Consider the following 18,884-nt stretch of genomic DNA (forward strand, 5'->3'; position numbering starts at 1 on the left):
TTTATCTTCACCACATCTCCCTGTCTTCCCTTTCCCTTCCTACTTCCACAGATCCCTCTTCCCTCACCTGAGCTTTACGCCCTTAAAAGCTCCCACAAATTAATGGTAATTTCAAGGTGTGTGCATGCCATGTGTAACTAACTGAATAACATGATACTTGTAACCCTTGCACTCCCTCCCTCATGTACTCCACCCTGCCACTGTTGTTTCTTCTCACTTGGTTTGTCTTGTTTTATATTTAGATTGTAAACTCTTCAGGGCAGGGAATGGTTCTCTCTTAACTTTTGTGAGGCCTCGAGCACACATTGAGGAGCTCAAAACTAAACACTAGTACAGGGGTCCCCAACGCGGTGCCCACGGGCGCCATGGCACCCACGGGGGCATCTTAAGGCGCCGCGTCCTGGCCCCTGGGAGAGCACCCGTCGAAATTCTGCAGCGCCATTTTGGCGGGGACGCCTCTCGATGACGCTGCTTGTCGCCGACAAGTGATGTCATCGCGAGGTGTCGCTCCCGAATTTCAGCGGGGACGCCTTTCAATGACGTCGCTTGTCGACAGCAAGCGACGTCATCGAGAGGCGTCGCTGCCGAAATTCAGCGGCATTTCGGTGAGTGCTCCACCGCCACAGTGGTCCTTCGGCTGGCGCCCGCCAGCCAAAAAAGTTGGGGACCATTGCACTAGTAGTTCTAGTGAATGAGGTTGATAAGACTTGCTCCCACCAGGGCTAGAGGACATAGTGCTGAAAGTGGGCTCAATCCTCAACCCTACTCCAGTCAGCACAAAGAGAATGGAAAGCAGCCAACTCCCTCAGGGCAATCATGGAGCCTTAAGAACATAAGAACGGCCATAGTGGGTCAGACCAAAAGTCCATCTAGCCCAGTATCCTGTCTTCCGACAGTGGCCAATGCCAGGTGCCCCAGAGGGAATGAATAGAAGAGGTAATCATCAAGCGATCCATCCCCTGTCACCCATTCCTGGCTTCTGGCAAGGGAGGCCTTCAGGGTTGAATATACTGGGATGTTTCCAGGGGCTGCAGATGACTGGAGCACACTGCACTCCAGCAATCCAGCCAATGGCTTCTCTGATCCATGGCTAGCCAGATGTAGTTTATTAATTTTGGGCTGTGATCCAGCATAACCCTATCCATTTTAAGCCTTGCTTGTATTATGCAGTATATGCATACATGGTATTCTCATAATTTTTTCTAATTTAGCTCCATAGAATCTGATTCTCTTTTACGGTAGGGTCACTTAACACTCCTCTGGCAGTGTAAAGAGGTATTAATTGGGGTTGGGGGAAGGATGTAAATTACAGTTAAACCCACTTTAAGGATCCTGCTCTGACAGGGTATGGATGCTTTAATGAAAATGAGTGAGAGGTCCATAATCTTCCTGTAGTTTAACTGTAAGTAGATTTTTCCCTAGATTTTGTACAAGCAAGAGTTTATGGCAACTATTGCCCATCTTGCTTCTTTGTGTCTATGGCTTATTTCCTGAGCACTAATAGCAGGAGTAGTCAGATATTTCTCTCTACGATGTTTCAGGAGGTTATGGGGGATAGTGTCAAATTTAGAAATTGGTCTTTCATAAATCTTGCATTATGTTTCATTTACAATTCTTGCATTGTGCTGGCTATCTTTTAAAGCCAGTTTTGCCTTTACTGTTAAGGAAACAAATCATCTGTAGACATTAGGATGCTCATAAACTTGGACTGTTGTATTTTCCTTTCATATCAACCTACTTGACCCTGATTTAATGACATATAGTCAAATCATCTTTACATGTATTTTTCATTATAGTTTTATTAATGACTTCACTTGCAATAAGCCCTAAATTCTTTTTTCCAGTGAACACCACTGGGCAGATATTAAATGATTTCAAGTGTATTTGAGTGGCTAAAGGTGACATAGATGGTAATTAATCACCTCGTTTCTCATTAAGTACGGTTTAGTACCTCAGGAATTCATATAATGGGTGCATATTGTATCTCCTGTTTATTAGCCTCTTTTCTGTATGCAATTTTTCTAAATGGTGAACGAGTGCTGATAAGATTCTCATTATTACAGCTGGCTCAGGAATTGATGAGGTTTTCATAGTTCTTAATATACTTTTGAGTCACCTTACTGAAAATAAATGGAACATGGATACATTAAGTACCAGGCTGTCTGTTCTTAATAAAAAAAATGCAGGATATGTAAATTGGTGTCTTACTACCCATTATACCATCCATATACTTGCAACAGAATTCCTGGGGACTTTAAAGCTGTGTTGGCTTAGTGGCTGATTTAGTTGGGAATTGGTCCTGCTTTGAGCAGGGGGTTGGACTAGATGACATCGTGAGGTCCTTTCCAACCCTGATATTCTATGATCACTGTAAGCCCAGAGGGAGCAATGGGGGATCCAAGCCCTCCCTTTCCACTGGGTCCCAGCCCAGGACCCTGTGTAGTTTAACCCCTAAACAAAGGAGATGGGTCCTGCTAGTCCAGTTGCCCTGCAGTTGGGGCTTATTTGAAGGCTCCCCTTGGCAAGGAAAGCCTTACTTGCCTCAAGTGGCTGTGCTGGCTGGCTGGTCACTGATCTGTCCTTTCTGGGCAGGAGACAGACAGAGAGCACCTGCCTCTTCAGCAGTCAACCCCCAACTGAGCCAGGCTCCCTTCTTTTCTCCCGCCTCCAGGCCTGGCATTAGCTGCAGGTATAGCAGGGCAGGGCTAGCTGAATCCAAAGGGTTTCTTTAACCCCCGCTGTGCTGGATGGCAGTTTCTCTACTCCCTCACACCAGCATAGTAGTTAAATGCTGGTTTTTCATTTAGAAGTGTACAGATACAATAATGGATGGTCTGAGGTGATTACTGGAAAGCTAGTTGTACACCACATTAACCCTGTACAAATTAATAGCTGATCAAATACAAGAGTGTAAAAAAATGGAAATTAGGATATGTCCACTTTTCACAATGAGGTTTCAGTGTATTAGATGGAAATAGAAAAAAATCCAGCAAGATTCAAGAGAGCGTTAGAACAGTGACAATGGAACAGTGCTAGGTAGCTATAAAAAGTATCTTCCTGAAACCTGACTATTTTCAACTTTACTGTTTGCTATTGTTAAAGTGAAAGGGACCAACGGTAGAGTTACCATGAGAAATGCTTTGCTGGCATAAAAGTAAAGGTCCAGTCCACTTTGCATGTGAATTCAAATAAGGATCAATTATTTAGCTTAAGAACTCTGTGCCCTTGGGATGCTCCATTTCCTGTGTTTCCTTTGAAGCTTTTAATATGCTTCTAGACTGGGTGATGGGTGAGTGACAGCAGAGCTGACAGGTCTATTAGCTGCAGAAACAGGACTGATCAATCAAAAGATATTGCACCTATGGATAATGAGATGGATTTCTGAATGTAGCCTAGATTCTTGCAGGATAGGCTACAGTGTGACTGTTAGTTGTAGATTTAATAATATATTTTCAAGCATTTATTTTATATCTATGGTCTTTGCTAACATGCTTTCTATGTGCAGTCCTGAGACGGGAGACACAATCTTGTGGCAAAAGCCCTGGATGGGGTGTCATGAAATCAGAGATCAGATCCCCGCTTTGCCACAGACTTTCTGTGAGACCTTGGGTAAAACACGATCTTTCTGTTCCCTGGTTCCTCATCTAAAAATGAGTGTACTTCACAGGAGTATTGTGAGAATAAATACATTGTTTGTGGGCTGTTCAGATACTATGGTGATGAGAGTCAGAGGCAGATAGATTGAACTGTCATAATGAGCCTAGTGCCAATGATGCTTAGCAGCAGCTACAGCAAATACAAGAATAAAAACAAAAGGGATGAACAACTTCACTGAGCTCTTGTGTGATAGCCCAATGCCAGTTTTCACATGCAGCTGTTGCAGACACACCAGTGGGCAAAGGGTTAGCATATGATCACATAGAGTTTCTTGCTGTTCCAGTCCACTGTGGTAAAATAAGGTAGGACAGATGCAGACAAATTTAAAGATTTGTCAGCCTTTTACTCTATTGGTGTGGCAGAGACTTTCTTCCCTAAAGAAGGGAGTCAGGCTGCTGAAGAAGTTGTTGAGTGTAAGTGAAATTAAAGGCTGAAATAAACTTGTTTCTGGATTTTTGTTGTTTCTTTGTTTTAAGAACATCTAATCCATATACTTATTTCAAGGCCATAGGGCTGTATGTTGCCACCAGCCACTTTCCTAGTTCTAGAGATGCATAATATACCTGTCATAACTGTTTGGGAATGATTGGCATTCAGTGCATTGACTTCATTATTGAGATATTTAAATGCACACTTGGGTCATCCAGAACCATCTAGACATGTACTGTTTCTAAATCTGGACAAAAAATGCTTTTTTTGGGAGGGGGGTAATTAAAACAATAAAATTATTGTTGTTGTTGTTTTAAATTTCCCCAAGGAAAAATATTCAGTTGATGGGCAAGGAGAGGTTCTCTCTTTCTCTCTCTCCCCATTCTTTTCTCATCCTTTTCTAGTGATAAAACACAAAAATGAGAAAAGAATAAAGTACAGGAGGAGAAGGAAAAAGGGAGAGAAAGGAGGAAAATTATTTAAAAACTGAAAAATATGTTCGTGTGTGTGTGTGCGCGTGTGCGCCCGTGTATTATTTTTGCAAAAGAAATTAATATTTTCCATTAGGTGAAAAAGCAGCAAACATAATGGGGCTGCAGGAAGAGAGGTTACACTTATTAGGTGTGTGTATTTTACTTCTCAGAAATATTTTCAGATGGAGACTACTGGGATTACTGTACCTCATCTGAAAAAACAAAGAAAAAATACATTGCCCTGAAAAGAGTGTACATGAAAGATGATGATCAGATAGACCAGAGTCAGAAGAATTCCAGAAGCAGCAAGATATTAAAGAGATGTATTGATTTATTAAGTATAGTATCATTTATCATGCTAAACTACTAGAGATATGCTCTTAAAAACAGCGGTTTGAAGGTCACAGTCAAATGTAACATATCTACTAAACCACATAAGTATCTAACTGAATTTAGGTGATTTTTGACATGGACTAGAAAATAAGACACACATAACTGTTCCAAGTAGCAGTTTTTGAGAACTAATTGTCAGAGGCTTCCATATAAATAAGAGTGGACTATACATTGTAAGTGGATCAGTTCATGTCATCAACAACCTGCAGCTTCTGGATTTCCTCTTGCAGTGTTCAGTGGATTTACATGTCAGACATAAACAACAATGATTTATTGAAACCTGGTTAAGTCTAGTAAAGATGGAATCCTTACAGCTACAGAATATTTTATTGCTTATAATAATGGGTTCACTGCCTGTCAGTCATTTTTTCCCAACTGCTTGGATCTGTTCATTATTCGGAAAAAGAGTTAAATAATGGTAAGGCTCTGAAAAGAATTCTCCATAGCAAAGAAATTCTTTATTGAGGGCCAGTTTATGATCCTAGTTTCACTGGTGTAAATCCCAAGTAACTGAATTGAAATGAACGGAGTTACTTAGGATATAAACCAGGATAAATAAGAGCATAATTTGCTCCTAAATTAGAAACACCCAGTCACAAAGGGGGTTGGGTAGAATACAGATAAGGTGGTGCCCCTTGACCCTAGGTATTTTTTCCTAATGGAGGATTGCTTTTCAGTATGAAATTATGTGATGTTTAAAATTAAGCTGTTAATGTTACTTTCTTTTTAATATATATTTATTTTTTCTGATGTATAAAGTGCCCTTGAATAATGCCATGCAGATGTTTTGGCAGCAGTTTAAGTAGCGCATGGGAAGTCACTATATTATTCTAAACAAGTAATATTTGATTGAAATGTCTACAAAAATGACATAATGGGAATCTATGTTTATTGCTCTGACCTACTTCCTGATCCATTGTGATCAGTTTCCCAGTATAAAGCTGGTTCTTCTGTCAGTCCAGCAACCTCAGCTTGGAAACAAAAATCCAGCTAGGCAAAGATTCCCAAGAACAGTTTCTGCAATGAAAACTATTTAACAACTTGGATGATAACGTGACCGGGGGGGAATCCATGTATCTGCACAACCTCACTGAAGCCATGCACACTGACCACAGACCAACCCCTATGGAGAGCCACAGAAAAATTAATGATCAGGCTACCTTAAATTCTCTGGAATCCTCTCCACATCATCAGTGCCCTTTGGGAGAGGGAGGATTACTAGGGAAGCTGTAGCAAATCTGTATGAAAGGAGTCAGAGGGGCCCTGGATGCAGGTGAGTAAGCAAAGGGACTCTGAAGGGATGGAGCTGTGCCTCCAGAGGATGTGTAGACTGAGAATACTGAATTGCTTGCTCATTCCACAGGAAACAAAACCTGCCCCCAGTAGACTAATCCAATAATGTGTGCATGGGGAATCCCAGAAGAGGAAGGATCAAAATAGACTTGTAACACCATGAAATTAATCCACCTGCTAAAAGCACTCATGAGTGTAGAGCAGCAGGGGGCATGTTTTTAAATCAACACCTACAAAAGTGACAATCACAGGGGTTTTGTATAACAACTGGAGTGTTACTTGGCTTCCACCGACTTAACTTGTGTTAATGCACATTTTGGATACCTCAGAGTTGGAAATATGATGCTCAGAATTAAAGAGCTCACAAGCTTGTTGAGCAATTCTATTTCCCACTATTATTTTTAAACTTCCTTTGCAATCAGTGCACAGGAGATTTAATCTGAAGGACATTTTCTGCCAAGAAGAGAAGAGGTTTTTAAACTGTTTTGACTCGTGTATGTGCAGAACAAAAATCTTTGATGTCTTGATACTGTTCTCATGCTTTTTTTCTCCCCAAAGCTCTTTTAGGTTTGCTTCATGGTAGTTGGATTTTTTAAATTGTGTTTTAAGATCAGTACAATAATAATGCATCATATCTCGAACTAAATGGCCAAAATAATGACACAATGAAGTTGGTGTTTCTCTCTGAGGTTTTATCTTATTTGTACATGATATTCAATCATTCTTAATGGCATTAGAGATCTTGATGAATGGCTTGCACAAATATAAGATTATTGTAGGCTGCATTTGTGAAGAATACGAAAGAAAAGAAAATCCTAGTAGCTATGTAGAGTCATCTTATAATAAGAATTCAGATAGTTCGGTGTGTTTCGCTATAAAACACAAACTTGTATCTTTCAGAGTATTTCCCTGAAGATTTGCACATAACTATTCAGTGTTAACTCTGTAGCTTCCTCACCCTGCCCCTCTCCTCAGTAGCTTTCATCACCCTTTCAAAGTACACAACCAGCACAGGAACATCAGTAAATGTGACAAATCATTGTAACTCTGTGGAGGACAGAGATAGGGTTTTTTGCTTATGATAACTATCCATTCTAATCCCCTTGAAGAGGGATGCACATCATAGGTAATAAAATAATACTAATCTTACATTTTGTATATCACCTTTCAGCCCATACGAACTCAATGTGCTTTGCAGACTTAAACTAGCGTACAAAATGTACACAGAGAATGCCACTGAAATACAACCGTATTCTGGCATATAAAATGGCAACAGTTCAACACTGTATAAAAATATTAAAATATAATTTATGGCAAGAAAGGGAAACTGCAGGGGGAATTCTAGGCAGGCAGAATGCAATTAGAGGTGGAATCTTAACTAGACCTTAGGGAGGGTTAAAACCCACATTCTTGTGGAAATCCCTTGGGATCTGTAACGACCATAGGTGGTTGGGACTTCATACACACAGAGAGATACATAGATTGAAGACTCTAAAAGCCTTTGTGCTTCTGTTCTTCTAGATATTTAGGGCTCAGCGATGTCTCTCCCGAGGGTCAGTTGCATTGGGGAGGGAGGAATGGTGTGGTCAGATATGGAAGTAGTCAAATACTGCAAACACTTCCCATGAATACTTGGGTGATGCCTCTATCAAATTTGCTGTAGTAGTGGGGGGCCCTTTCTGTTAATTTTCTGTGAATATTCATGTGAGCCCATTTTTGATCGCTGACAAAGGAAGCCTCACAAATACTCGTGTGAATCGTGACTTGCAATGGTATTTCTTGGTATCCTGAAGTGTGTGTTGAAATGGGAAAAAGGGAAGGAAAATAAATGCAAATGAAGAGAAGCAGCACTGAGGAGGTGGAGTTGTGCCTGTAGGGCAGCAGCAGTGGTGTCCGTAGCCTGGTAGCAGCAGGGTGCAGGAACATATCTGGTAATTCGGCTGAATGCCTGGAGTACAAGTATGTACTGTACTCAGGTAGGACATGGGCCCCGTGGGACCCAGGCTTCCAGAAGCGCCTGGAACGGTGGAATCTACAGATGCTTGCCACTTGGCACCCAGAGTAATCATTACAAAGGACCAGTAGGCCCCAGGCAACAGCATCACCGGGGGAGAAAGGGAAAGGAAGAGTAACAGCAACCAGGAGCACCCCAAGAGGAAGTGGGGGGAACAGCAGCGGGCAGATGTGGTGGAGAAGCAGGATAAAGGCCTCCCCTGTTGCATCTGATGCCAACATTTACCGGGTGCTCTCAAAAACTAATACGATTTAAAGAGCTGTTGTTCGACTTCATTTCTAGCTGTGCTGGTTGTTGTACTTGTAGATTAGATTGTAAATTCTGAATTACATTGTAAGCTCCTTTGAGCGGTGACTGTTTCTGCCGGCGTGTCTGTGCAGTGTCTGAATGGGGACTATGAACACTACATAACAACAATATCGACAAAAATCATTCCAAGTCATTTGGAAGAAGTTGTTTTGTAGAGACCCAGAAATGCCTCTTCTGGGTCTGGGCAGTATAGCAGGAAACACTAGCTGGCCCTCCTGACTAGGGCACTGATAGACACTTTATACCTAGCCAATCCTCGCACAGATTCAGTGCAACCCCAGCACACTGACATGGGACAGGCATAACTTTACCTCTCAGATTTGAATGGAACAAGTATATTTGCAGTTTTACACTTTACCTAGCTCCTTTACTTAAAAAGGGATTTTCCTAGCCCATCATTAAGGCTGCGAGACTGTCACGGAGATCACAAAGTCATGGATTCTGTGGCTTTCCAGGACCTGCATGACTTCTGCAGCAGCCATTGCAGCTGACCCCAGGGCCGCCTAAGCAACTGTGGTTGCCTGGGGCCTACCGCACGGGCCCCCGGCAGCTGGTCCCGGGGCCTGCTGGAGAAGCAGAGATACTGGGTGTGGCCTCAGAGCAGCATTCGTGCCCCGGGCCATCCCCCTGAGCAGCAGCAGCGCCCCAGGCCATGCCCCCCCAGAGTGGCAGTGGTGTCCCAGAGCAGCAGCGGCACTCCGGGGGCCCCCAGAGCACCTAAAATTTAGTTGTGGGTATTTATAGTAAAAGTCATGGACAGGTCACAGGCCATGAATTTTTGTTTACTGCCCGTGACCTGTCCATGACTTTTACTAAAAATACCCATGAGTAAATCTTAGCCTTACCCATCATCAAACCAGTACATATAATTCACAACATACTAAAGTACTTAAAACTTTCTACTGAATGAAGGGAAACAGTAGTACACATTTTAAAAGCACTGTTAAATGGATTAATTCTAAGTCAATGTGAGTAAATATAAGATGTTGCAGAATAATAGAAAGCAGGATTTTGTAGACAATCATAAAATCATGGTGTCACGATGCGTGGAGTGGCTCATGACTGAGAGTGCCAACCTCAGGGCAGACTGTCCCAAAGCCAGAGCACAAACCTCAAACTGGTTGTATGTTCTATAATTAGATTTCACCAATCCAGTAACAAATGTGAATTCTTGGATCACTGTAACAGTCTTACCATGGAGTCACAGACAGTTCCCTTGGTCTCTCGAGACTATCTTGCCACATAGGCAACTGGACTTAGTGATAATTGGTCACTTACAGAAACACACACACACAAAATATTCAGGTTGCTCCCTGTCCCAAGAGATCAGTCACTTACCCCAGATCAATTTGCACCTTAGATCTCACACCAAAGACAAATGCTTGTAGCCAATCCTGTAATAAACTAACGTAAAGTTTATTAACTCAGAAAAAGAAATGAGATTTAGTTACAGGTTAAAGCAAGCAAGCATATATATACACACAAGTGACATTCACTCTGTGATTCAAAAGGTGACAGAGTTGTAGTAATCTGTCAATTCAAAATGTCTTTCAGAGCTAACCCATGCCAAGAAACAAAGGGATCTCTTTGCTTATGTGTAGAAGTCTTTGCCCCTCAGGGTCCAGACAGCACAAAAGAGTTACAGTTGCTCCTTGTCAGGGATTTTTATCCCCTCCACCCCAGTGTTCAAGCAGATGGGATGAGTTCATGCGGAGGTCTCTCCTTCCTGCAGGGAGTTAGTAATGCAGTCAACAGAGCCCCTGTCCTTTGATGCTACACAACACCTCATTGGCCTTCAGTGGGCCATCTTGTATGCAGGATGAGCACTGTCCCTTAATTAATGCTTCTTCTAATGTTTGGGGAGTTACACAATTACAGAGGTTTACAATGCAAACACTCAATATAACTTTATACCATGGGCTACAGAGGTTATAAGTGGGATCAATATTTGCAGCATCCTACAAGTATTTTATAAGGTTTAAATATTATACACATTCTTATCAGCTCTAATATCTATATTGATAGTGCTAAAACAGGTAAGCAAGACTGGTTTCTAGCTATGCATTTGTAAGTGTTCAGTGAAGTCTGGGGCCTTGAGCTGGTCTGCTGGTCTGCACCTGGTCTGCCAGCATCAAATATGGTTCATCAGCAAATAGGCCTAAATATGTCTACAAACTCCATTTGCAATAGAAACCTTGCTATTTCCTTGATCTACCAACAGCATAAACTGTGACTGATAATATCTAATGTCATTAAGATCTCAGAGCGTTATAAAGGGAGATGTCAGCTATTGTTAGAGAATTCAGACATATCAAAGTAATGAAACCCCTCCAAAAATATTAAATACATCCATGTTTAAATCATTCTCTCAAAAGACCTTGTATTGGGGATTATAGTGCTGAAGATTTAGCTCTAGGCTAATAGTTTTGGTATACGCCCACAATCTATCCTCTCCCGGGTGTAGCACTTCAGCTCTTATTCGTAGTTACATAAATCACAGAGCGTATAAATGCATTCCAAGTTAAGAGAAGGAAATAACATAATCTCCTAGCAGACTCTTGGAACAGAGGCATTTCAAATATGTGCTCAAATGCCTCGCAATTGTTAGTGGAGGCTAAAATAGACATTTTTAATAAAACAGTGGATGGTGAATTAATGATCTATCAGTCTATTGTATTTATAGCACCTCACAACCTTTAATGTATTTTATCCTCACACCATCCCTGCAAGGTAGGAAAATGCTAATATTCCCTCATCTTCCAAATGGGTAACTGAGGGCCCCAAGGCAAAACAGATTGTTTCTAAGGGCTTGGCTACACTTACAAATTTGCAGCGCTGCAGCAGGGTGGGAAAACACACCCTCTCCAGTGCTGCAAATTGCGGCGCTGCAAAGCGCCAGTGTAGTCAAAGCCCCAGCGCTAGGAGCGCGGCTCCCAGCACTGTCCGTTATTCCCCACAGGGAGGTGGAGTACGGACAGCGCTGGGAGAGCTCTCTCCCAGCGCTGGCGCTTTGACTACACTTAGCGCTTCAAAGCGCTACCGCGGCAGCGCTTTGAAGTGCTAAGTGTAGCCACAGCCTAACAGAGCAGGGAATTGAACTCAGATTTTCAAGTCCATAGCTAGTACCATAACTACTGGACTATCCTTCTGTGCTGATCAGAAAAGATGTTGGATTGAGAGCTCTGGAGGATCATGTGCTTCCCATCTTCTAGGGAGATGAAGCAGCAACCGGAGCATGACAAGCTTCCCCAAGTGTCCACCAAGGAGCATCATCTCTTATGAAAGAACCATGTCTAGGGATGAAAAGGGTGCTTAAGTCTCCATGCTCACTCTATTCTTGATCTGTCCACTGAGACTGCCAGTAAGGGTAAATGTGATTTATTTAGGGGAGGGCAAATTCTCCATATGATTTAATTGTACATATACTACATTGACTAACCTTTTAAATATATATATTTCTTATCAAAATGTCCCAGGCAGCCCTTTTCCAAACTAGATGAAAAAAAATAGAGAAAGAAAAAAAACACAACAGAGATCAAGCGACTACAAGTACACTGCATAGCTACTGACTCTGTTTAACAGAAATAAAAGTTTTTCCAATATGTAGCATGAGACACTATGCCATATAGTACACATGAAAAACATGTCAGCTAGATACTCCCTCTAAATAAACTGCCATGGTAACAGTGTCTGAGGCCAGCCATAAAGCACACACATGGCTTTTAAATAGGTGGCCCAGGGTGTGAGGTCATCTCCTAGTGGATGTACTAAGAAGCATCAGATTAGAATAAATTTGCTTTGACAAAGAATCAGCAGTTTTTGAGTACCTGATATAACCAATACCTAAGGAATTATAAAAATGAGAGACACTGTATAGCTGAGGCCTTGAAAACCAACCAATTGCATTTTCATCATAATCATAGGGAGAGTAAATGATTGCAAAGCTTCAGATAAGATTGTTTCTAAAGTTCATTTGGCCCAAGGAGATCACTAAGGGAAAGCTGCTGCAGTCAAAGATGAGAAAGAACATGCTCTGATGTAATTTGACATTGAACAAGTGTTGACAGATTAAAGTCCACAGATATTTCTGACAAGTAACAGCTCCCTGAGGGCGGTGGATACACCTGAAAGTGGGTGACCGACAGATTGTACAAAATTCACCACCTCGTCCACATTTTATGATTACAAATCAGTTTTTGTTGACAGAACTCATTTTTCACTGCAGCATCTTGGTCTGCAAGCCTGTGCCAAGCTGTTCTAACTTCATCAGTGCAGTCGGGAATGCACTTTACAAAATTGTCTTTTGCTGAAGGGATAGTACGAAAGCAATTTAATTCTGTAAAACATTAAAGGAAAGGAAGGAGAGAAGCTATCTAGAGAAACTAATAAAACACCCCCAGTATCATGGTCATTGGAGATGATCATTATTTTGCTCCTGTTATCAGAAACTTGATTTTTGGCCGTGAGCAGCTATGACAATTAGGTTACAGAAGAAACTGCTGAGTTATATATTACTGACAGTATTTGGTTGAAATGGAAACTAGTGACATGCAGATTGGTAAAATCACTGAAAATAAAGACCCTAATTCAGCAAGACTTTAAGGAGACTACTCATGTGCTTAAAGTTAGGGAAATGTTAAAGGCCTTGCTGAATTGGGGCCAAAATCTAGAAGGGGGGAAAAGATTCAGATTTTAAAGTGTCAACATAAAACAACCAGTGTTTTCATATATTTGTGAAATAACTGTAGTATATTTTTAAAATATACCTGCCAGTCACATGGTGGCATTGAAGAAAGAATCATATATATATTCTATTCACAAATTATTCACAAATCATTTCTATTCACAAATTTAATCCCCTCTCACCCACCACCACCATCACAGATACTCCTTCACAGTGCCTGTAGATGTCTGGAAAAAATTTGCAGGACTAGGCAATAATTCCCTTATCAAAAAAGCAGTTTAGTTTATTTTACTTTTAAGCATATTCTGGAGCCCGCTGCTGCATCATGCTCAAGGTATACTACTGGGTTCCCCCATGCCTTGTTTGCTTAGCTAAACAGAGAACTGCATAAATGCCAGATCCACCACAGCTGTGTTTGCTGGACGGGAACATTGCTCTTTGTCTATTGAAGATAAGAGCTCACAACAGTCAAGCCATGTTTGCACATCTTGGGCTCAAAATATGATTTTAATAATTATCCTGAACCAACTAAAATAATGGCTAAAACCCTCTTAATAGCCATTCATTTAAAAGATACCCTTAATTTAGTGCATTTTCAGTTTGCTTCATCAATTCTGGGGTACGTGTTCCAGCAATTTGACAAAAACGCTTTTCTTCTTCAGCGACAAAGCACAAGCTGTAAATTGTCCAATACTCAGATTCCTTTCAAAGCTCAGACAAAAGACCACACTTGCTCTGCTCTTATTAGGTCCACATAAATCAAAACCTGGGAAAGGGCATGTCTGGTAATCTGAGAAAACAGCCTATACTAACTATACAATTGGATCAGTGTGTGTCTCATCCTTCATATTAGCCACAGACACTGCAACAGCTGACAAAGTTGCCAAAGCAGTTTGGAGAGGAGCCAGGACACTGCATGAATTTGTAAACTCAATAACCCTGTTAATCTAGAATTTAACCACCCAGCGTTGAAGGGCATTGACTGGATTTGTCTCTCCCCTCTCCTTGTTTTACAGCCAACACCTTTCTACAGCGGTCAGTAATTATGAGCTGCACTGACCCTTCAGACCAATAGCATGATGATCACACTTAAACCAGGTCTCCTTAGACATGCCCCGTGCCCACACTACCCCTTTTTTATTCTACACTGTTGAAGGCAAGAAAGAGGGAACACTAAGGGTTTGTGACTTATGTCTATCCAGTGCAGAGGAACTGGCCTAGGGAGAGATCCTCAGCTGGTCTAAATTGTCATAGCTCCACTGAAGTCAAAGGCAGCTGAGGCCTTGCCCTGCCCCTGCTTATCTTCACTTGTGCTGGTATTTAAGCTCCGCTCACACTTATGCTGGTGTGAAGCAACCTTGTCATCCTGACTCACTATGCACAGCAGGATCAAGGCCTCTGTGAAGCTTCTAACAGTTTTAAAGGAGACCATAGTTTCAAATTATGAATGAAGCTTGACACATTTTTAAAGGACAGGTTCATTCAGAAGATTTAGATATGTTTTGCAGCTCTGCCAGACCATATGTTAATGTTTGTAAAATGCATAGAAATCCTCAGATGTAACATAATAGAAAAGGACAAAGTGGGGTTTTACAATTACATTAAAACCAAATTTATACATGCTCACACTTCAAACACTGTTTTTATCTAGATTTATTCTAAGTTAACAGTCAATTAACTGTTGAGAGACAGCACAATATGGAAAAGGGAACTGACAAAAGCATGTTAAGGTATGTCTACACTGCAATAAAACATTTGCTGCTAACCCATGTCAGCTGACTCAGGCTCACAGGGCTCAAGCTGCAGGGCTATCCAACTAGTGTAGACATCCAGTTTTGGTTTGAGACCGGATGTCTACACTGAACTTTTAGAGCTTTTATTGCAGTGTAGACACACTGTGTGTTTAACCCCAAAATGCTTATCTGCAGAATCACTCTATTTATTTTAAACCAGAATTGAAAAGCTTTTTTTTAACTAAGGGCTTGTAGGCATTGTGGAAAAAAAATAATTTTTTGTTCATGTGTCTGAGGTCTTCTGTGCACCCTTTATAAACTTGAAAAATAAGCAACATTTCTATTTTGGACACATATAAATGTGGAATTTAAAAGATGACATTAGATTTACCATTAATTGTGAATGATCACAAGGATGTTGTGACAAGAAGTAGTGTGCAAAAATAACCCTCCCACATGAAGATTATAATGCTTTATAAAAATATGGCAATTAATGAGTTTTAAAAAGGCAACAACTGAACTCATCAGGATTCAAGTACACCAGTGCCTATGAAAAGAGCTAAAGAAAAATGCTGAATGATTTAAAAGAAAAAAACTGAGACAACTCATCTCTACAGATGAGTTTCAGTCTGTTATAATAATGCATCACCTGTCATCACAATGAATCCTCTTAAGGGGACATTATTGACTTTTCTCCCCTTCTTCTGTATACTGGCAAATAAACCCATTTTCAGACAAGAACACTTCTGATACATTTATACATTACTGTATGTGGGCTGAAGTTTTCTAGGTACCTGTCCAAATAACTTAATAATTGCAGGAAAAATAACCCAACCAGAACCAGAAATGCTCGTCTTTGGCAGCCCACAACCCTCACCTTCCTGGTACAGGGACAAAGACCAGGCTTAAAAACAAAACAAAAAAACCCAAGATTCTTGAAGAGCATGGCTTTGTGAGGCTGTACATTTGGCCTAATGCTACCTCTGCTGTTTCCTCTCATATACTTCCCCAGGAATCCTTTCGAACCAAACACACTAGAAGCATAACATTTCACTGTGATATTCTACAAGGTTTTCTGAGAGTGATAAATTAGCCAGGATGGGTTTGATTTATATTTATTTATAGTGCCCCACTTCATGCAGATATTTTCTTCTGTATTGCTGATAAATCAAGTTAATGATTTGCCTGCACCTGTCATCTCAGAACCTCATTTGCCATTAGAAGTATATTAACTATTTATGTCCCTAATACCATATTATGTAGGAGAAACTGACACGATGACAGATTTTAAACATACAAAGCATAAATACTCTCTGGAGCAGATTGCTCTATTGATGCAAAATCACAACAGGAGGCATTTAAATAGGAGGAAAGTGGCTTTACAATCACAGTGTAGCAATCTGTCATTTCAATGTTTTCCCTCCTTTATTGGCCTAATCATATTCTGGAAAGCAGAGACCAGCATACAACAGAGCAAAACAAAAATGGAAAAAAAAATTAGTGAAAAATTAATTGTATTCATAAGAGAAAAATCAAAATGACTCACCACTGTTATATAGACAAATTATCATGGAAGTACACAATATAGCCCCAGAATATATATGTGAAAAATGCCACACTTCTGCTTTTATTTGAATACTCAAATCTAAAATAATGAGGAAAAAGTAGGATGGGACCTAAACTAGTTGCTGAGTGGTCTTAACCTCCACTTATATCCCAGTGTGTTAGAACAATATTATTTGCAAACATGTAAAGGAAGTGCTGACTTCTCCTGGAATCCCAGGGTTTTTAAAGAAGCTCTTCATAACAAGAATCTCTCCCTCTAAACCTGTTCCTCTTAAAGAATTGTCCTTTGACAAGCTCACAGCTTTCTTATTTCTTAATTGTTTGCAGTGTAGTTGCTGTGTTGATCCCAGGATATTAAAGAGTGAGAAGGTGGGTGAGGTAAGCTCAAAAGCTGTCTCTTTCACCAACAGAAGTTGGTCCAATAAAAGATATTACCTCACCCATCTTGTCCCTCTTAATTTCTTAATTGTTTAAAGATGAGTACTGCAAAATAGCCAGCCTGTACAAACAGGATTTCTTCCACTATTTTCAGTAGAAATGGTTCTCCCAAGCATCTTCAGGACATAAGAACAGTGAGACTGGATCAGACCTATGGTTCAGCTAATCCAGTATTCTGTCTCCAAAAGCGGACGGCACCAGATGCTTCAGGGGAAGGCACAAAACAGAACAGACAACCGTGGGCTAATCTGCATCCTATATTCGGTCTTCTCGTAACCCCTATACTTAGAGATTAGTTTACAACCTGAATCATGGTGTTTAATAACTCTAACCAAAATGTATGGTAGCATAAACTAGTATAACTCTGGATCATCTAGTTATCCATATAAATATGTGACCCATTTTTGAATCGTGCTAAGTTTTTGGCCCCAATAGTATTCTGTGGCAATCTTGAGGACACATAAGAAAATAGATTAAGGTTACAAAATGGGCAGGGTTCCAAATATGTGTTAATACAAGGCTCAGATATACAGTATAAAAGGGATCCACAATATGAATTTTCTCAAAAGTTCAGCCATATCCTTAGCTTAGGCAGAGTACAAGGTGGCAGCTGAATTATGGTAGTAGTGGTGCTTATGCAGAGATGAATAGTTCATCTTTCCCTCCACTGCCCACACATATATACACATCCTCTCTGGCTCTCTCTCTGCACAATGGAGACCAAAGTGATTACTGACAACTAAAGAATGAGACATCCACTCCAAAATTGGAAACAGCGCAAGGTTATTTGTTCCACATGGAATGCATTTGGTGGTATCAGTCCAATTACAAGTAGATAAGTGTCTACAACACAGAAACTGCTACCAACTCCAATCAGCACTAACTCACTTGTCAACTTTTCTTGACAGTCTGATAAGAGGAGAAAGTACTGAATGGGCAATAAGGACTGAACTACTTCATAGATATGGTCCCGCCAAGCCAGGATTGAGGCACCTAGGAACGTCTAGGAAGGGCTGTGTGGGGAAGTTTATGTTCTCACAACCTGAGATACACGTGCTTCGCAAACAGAGGACTGTCAGTTCAGCAACTTCTATGAACCCTGTATTCACAGACACCCTTCTTTTTGTAGTTGCAAGATAATCTCTTTTAAGTAATCACAAAAACATTTTGTTTGTGAACTTTAACTAATGCATTATCAATTTCATTCAGTTTTACATAGAAGGTAGTATTTACACGCCTGCACCCTCTCTTGATTAGGGAGTAGGATTTAATATGGAAATAATGTATATGCTACATACATAAGTTTTCTGGAAAACAAGTTTACATTTTACAGTTCTAGTTGTCTGATTACCTCTGCCAACTCAAAAAAGTGAGAAAAGTGGTAAAATTTGCATATATATTTCTGAGTTAGAATTCACGATATTAAATATTTTATACCCTCTGCTGGCTGCCAGTTCTTCATTTTCCACATAAAATACATAAGTTACTATCCATCAAGATACTTGACTTCTTTTCCCTGGGTGATTAAGAGGTCATCATTATGGTCACTCCAGCCTTCAGACATAAGTCACTCTCAGAACTCCAGTCTTGTAATGTATGCCTGTCTAAACCAACTTTCTCAGTCATTGGCTTTGCTCTTTCAAAACCAAAAATCCAACAAATATCATAAATAATAAAATAATATTATGTTGAGGTTTTGCACCCTCACTGACTCTTGCTGGAAAGTCATCCCAATGGAAATTATCCTTATATTTCTGTATTTTATTTGAAGGTTAACTTGAGAATAATTTTCAGTTAATGTGTCTGGATTCTTCACATCTTCAAAAAGGCAACCTGTAAAAGAGAACAAAACAAAACAAAATAATTGTTAGCTTCAGCATGGCGAGAAAAAGCAT

At 40.5% G+C, this 18,884-nt stretch overlaps 1 protein-coding gene across 1 annotated transcript in view; it reads right to left on the minus strand.

Moving 5' to 3' along the window:
• Nucleotides 1-15,539: 15,539 nt before the first annotated feature.
• UBE3D (ubiquitin protein ligase E3D) overlaps nt 15,540-18,884 on the minus strand; it is a 120,073-nt gene continuing 116,728 nt past the window's right edge. Inside the window, exon 10 of the mRNA XM_045009651.1 lies at nt 15,540-18,822. Within this exon, the coding sequence (XP_044865586.1) occupies nt 18,802-18,822 (21 nt within the window). The 3' untranslated portion in view covers nt 15,540-18,801. The remainder of the gene's footprint in view (nt 18,823-18,884) is intronic.

This window comes from Mauremys mutica, chromosome 3 (assembly GCF_020497125.1).
Source record: "Mauremys mutica isolate MM-2020 ecotype Southern chromosome 3, ASM2049712v1, whole genome shotgun sequence".
NCBI classification, from domain to species: Eukaryota; Metazoa; Chordata; order Testudines; family Geoemydidae; genus Mauremys; species Mauremys mutica.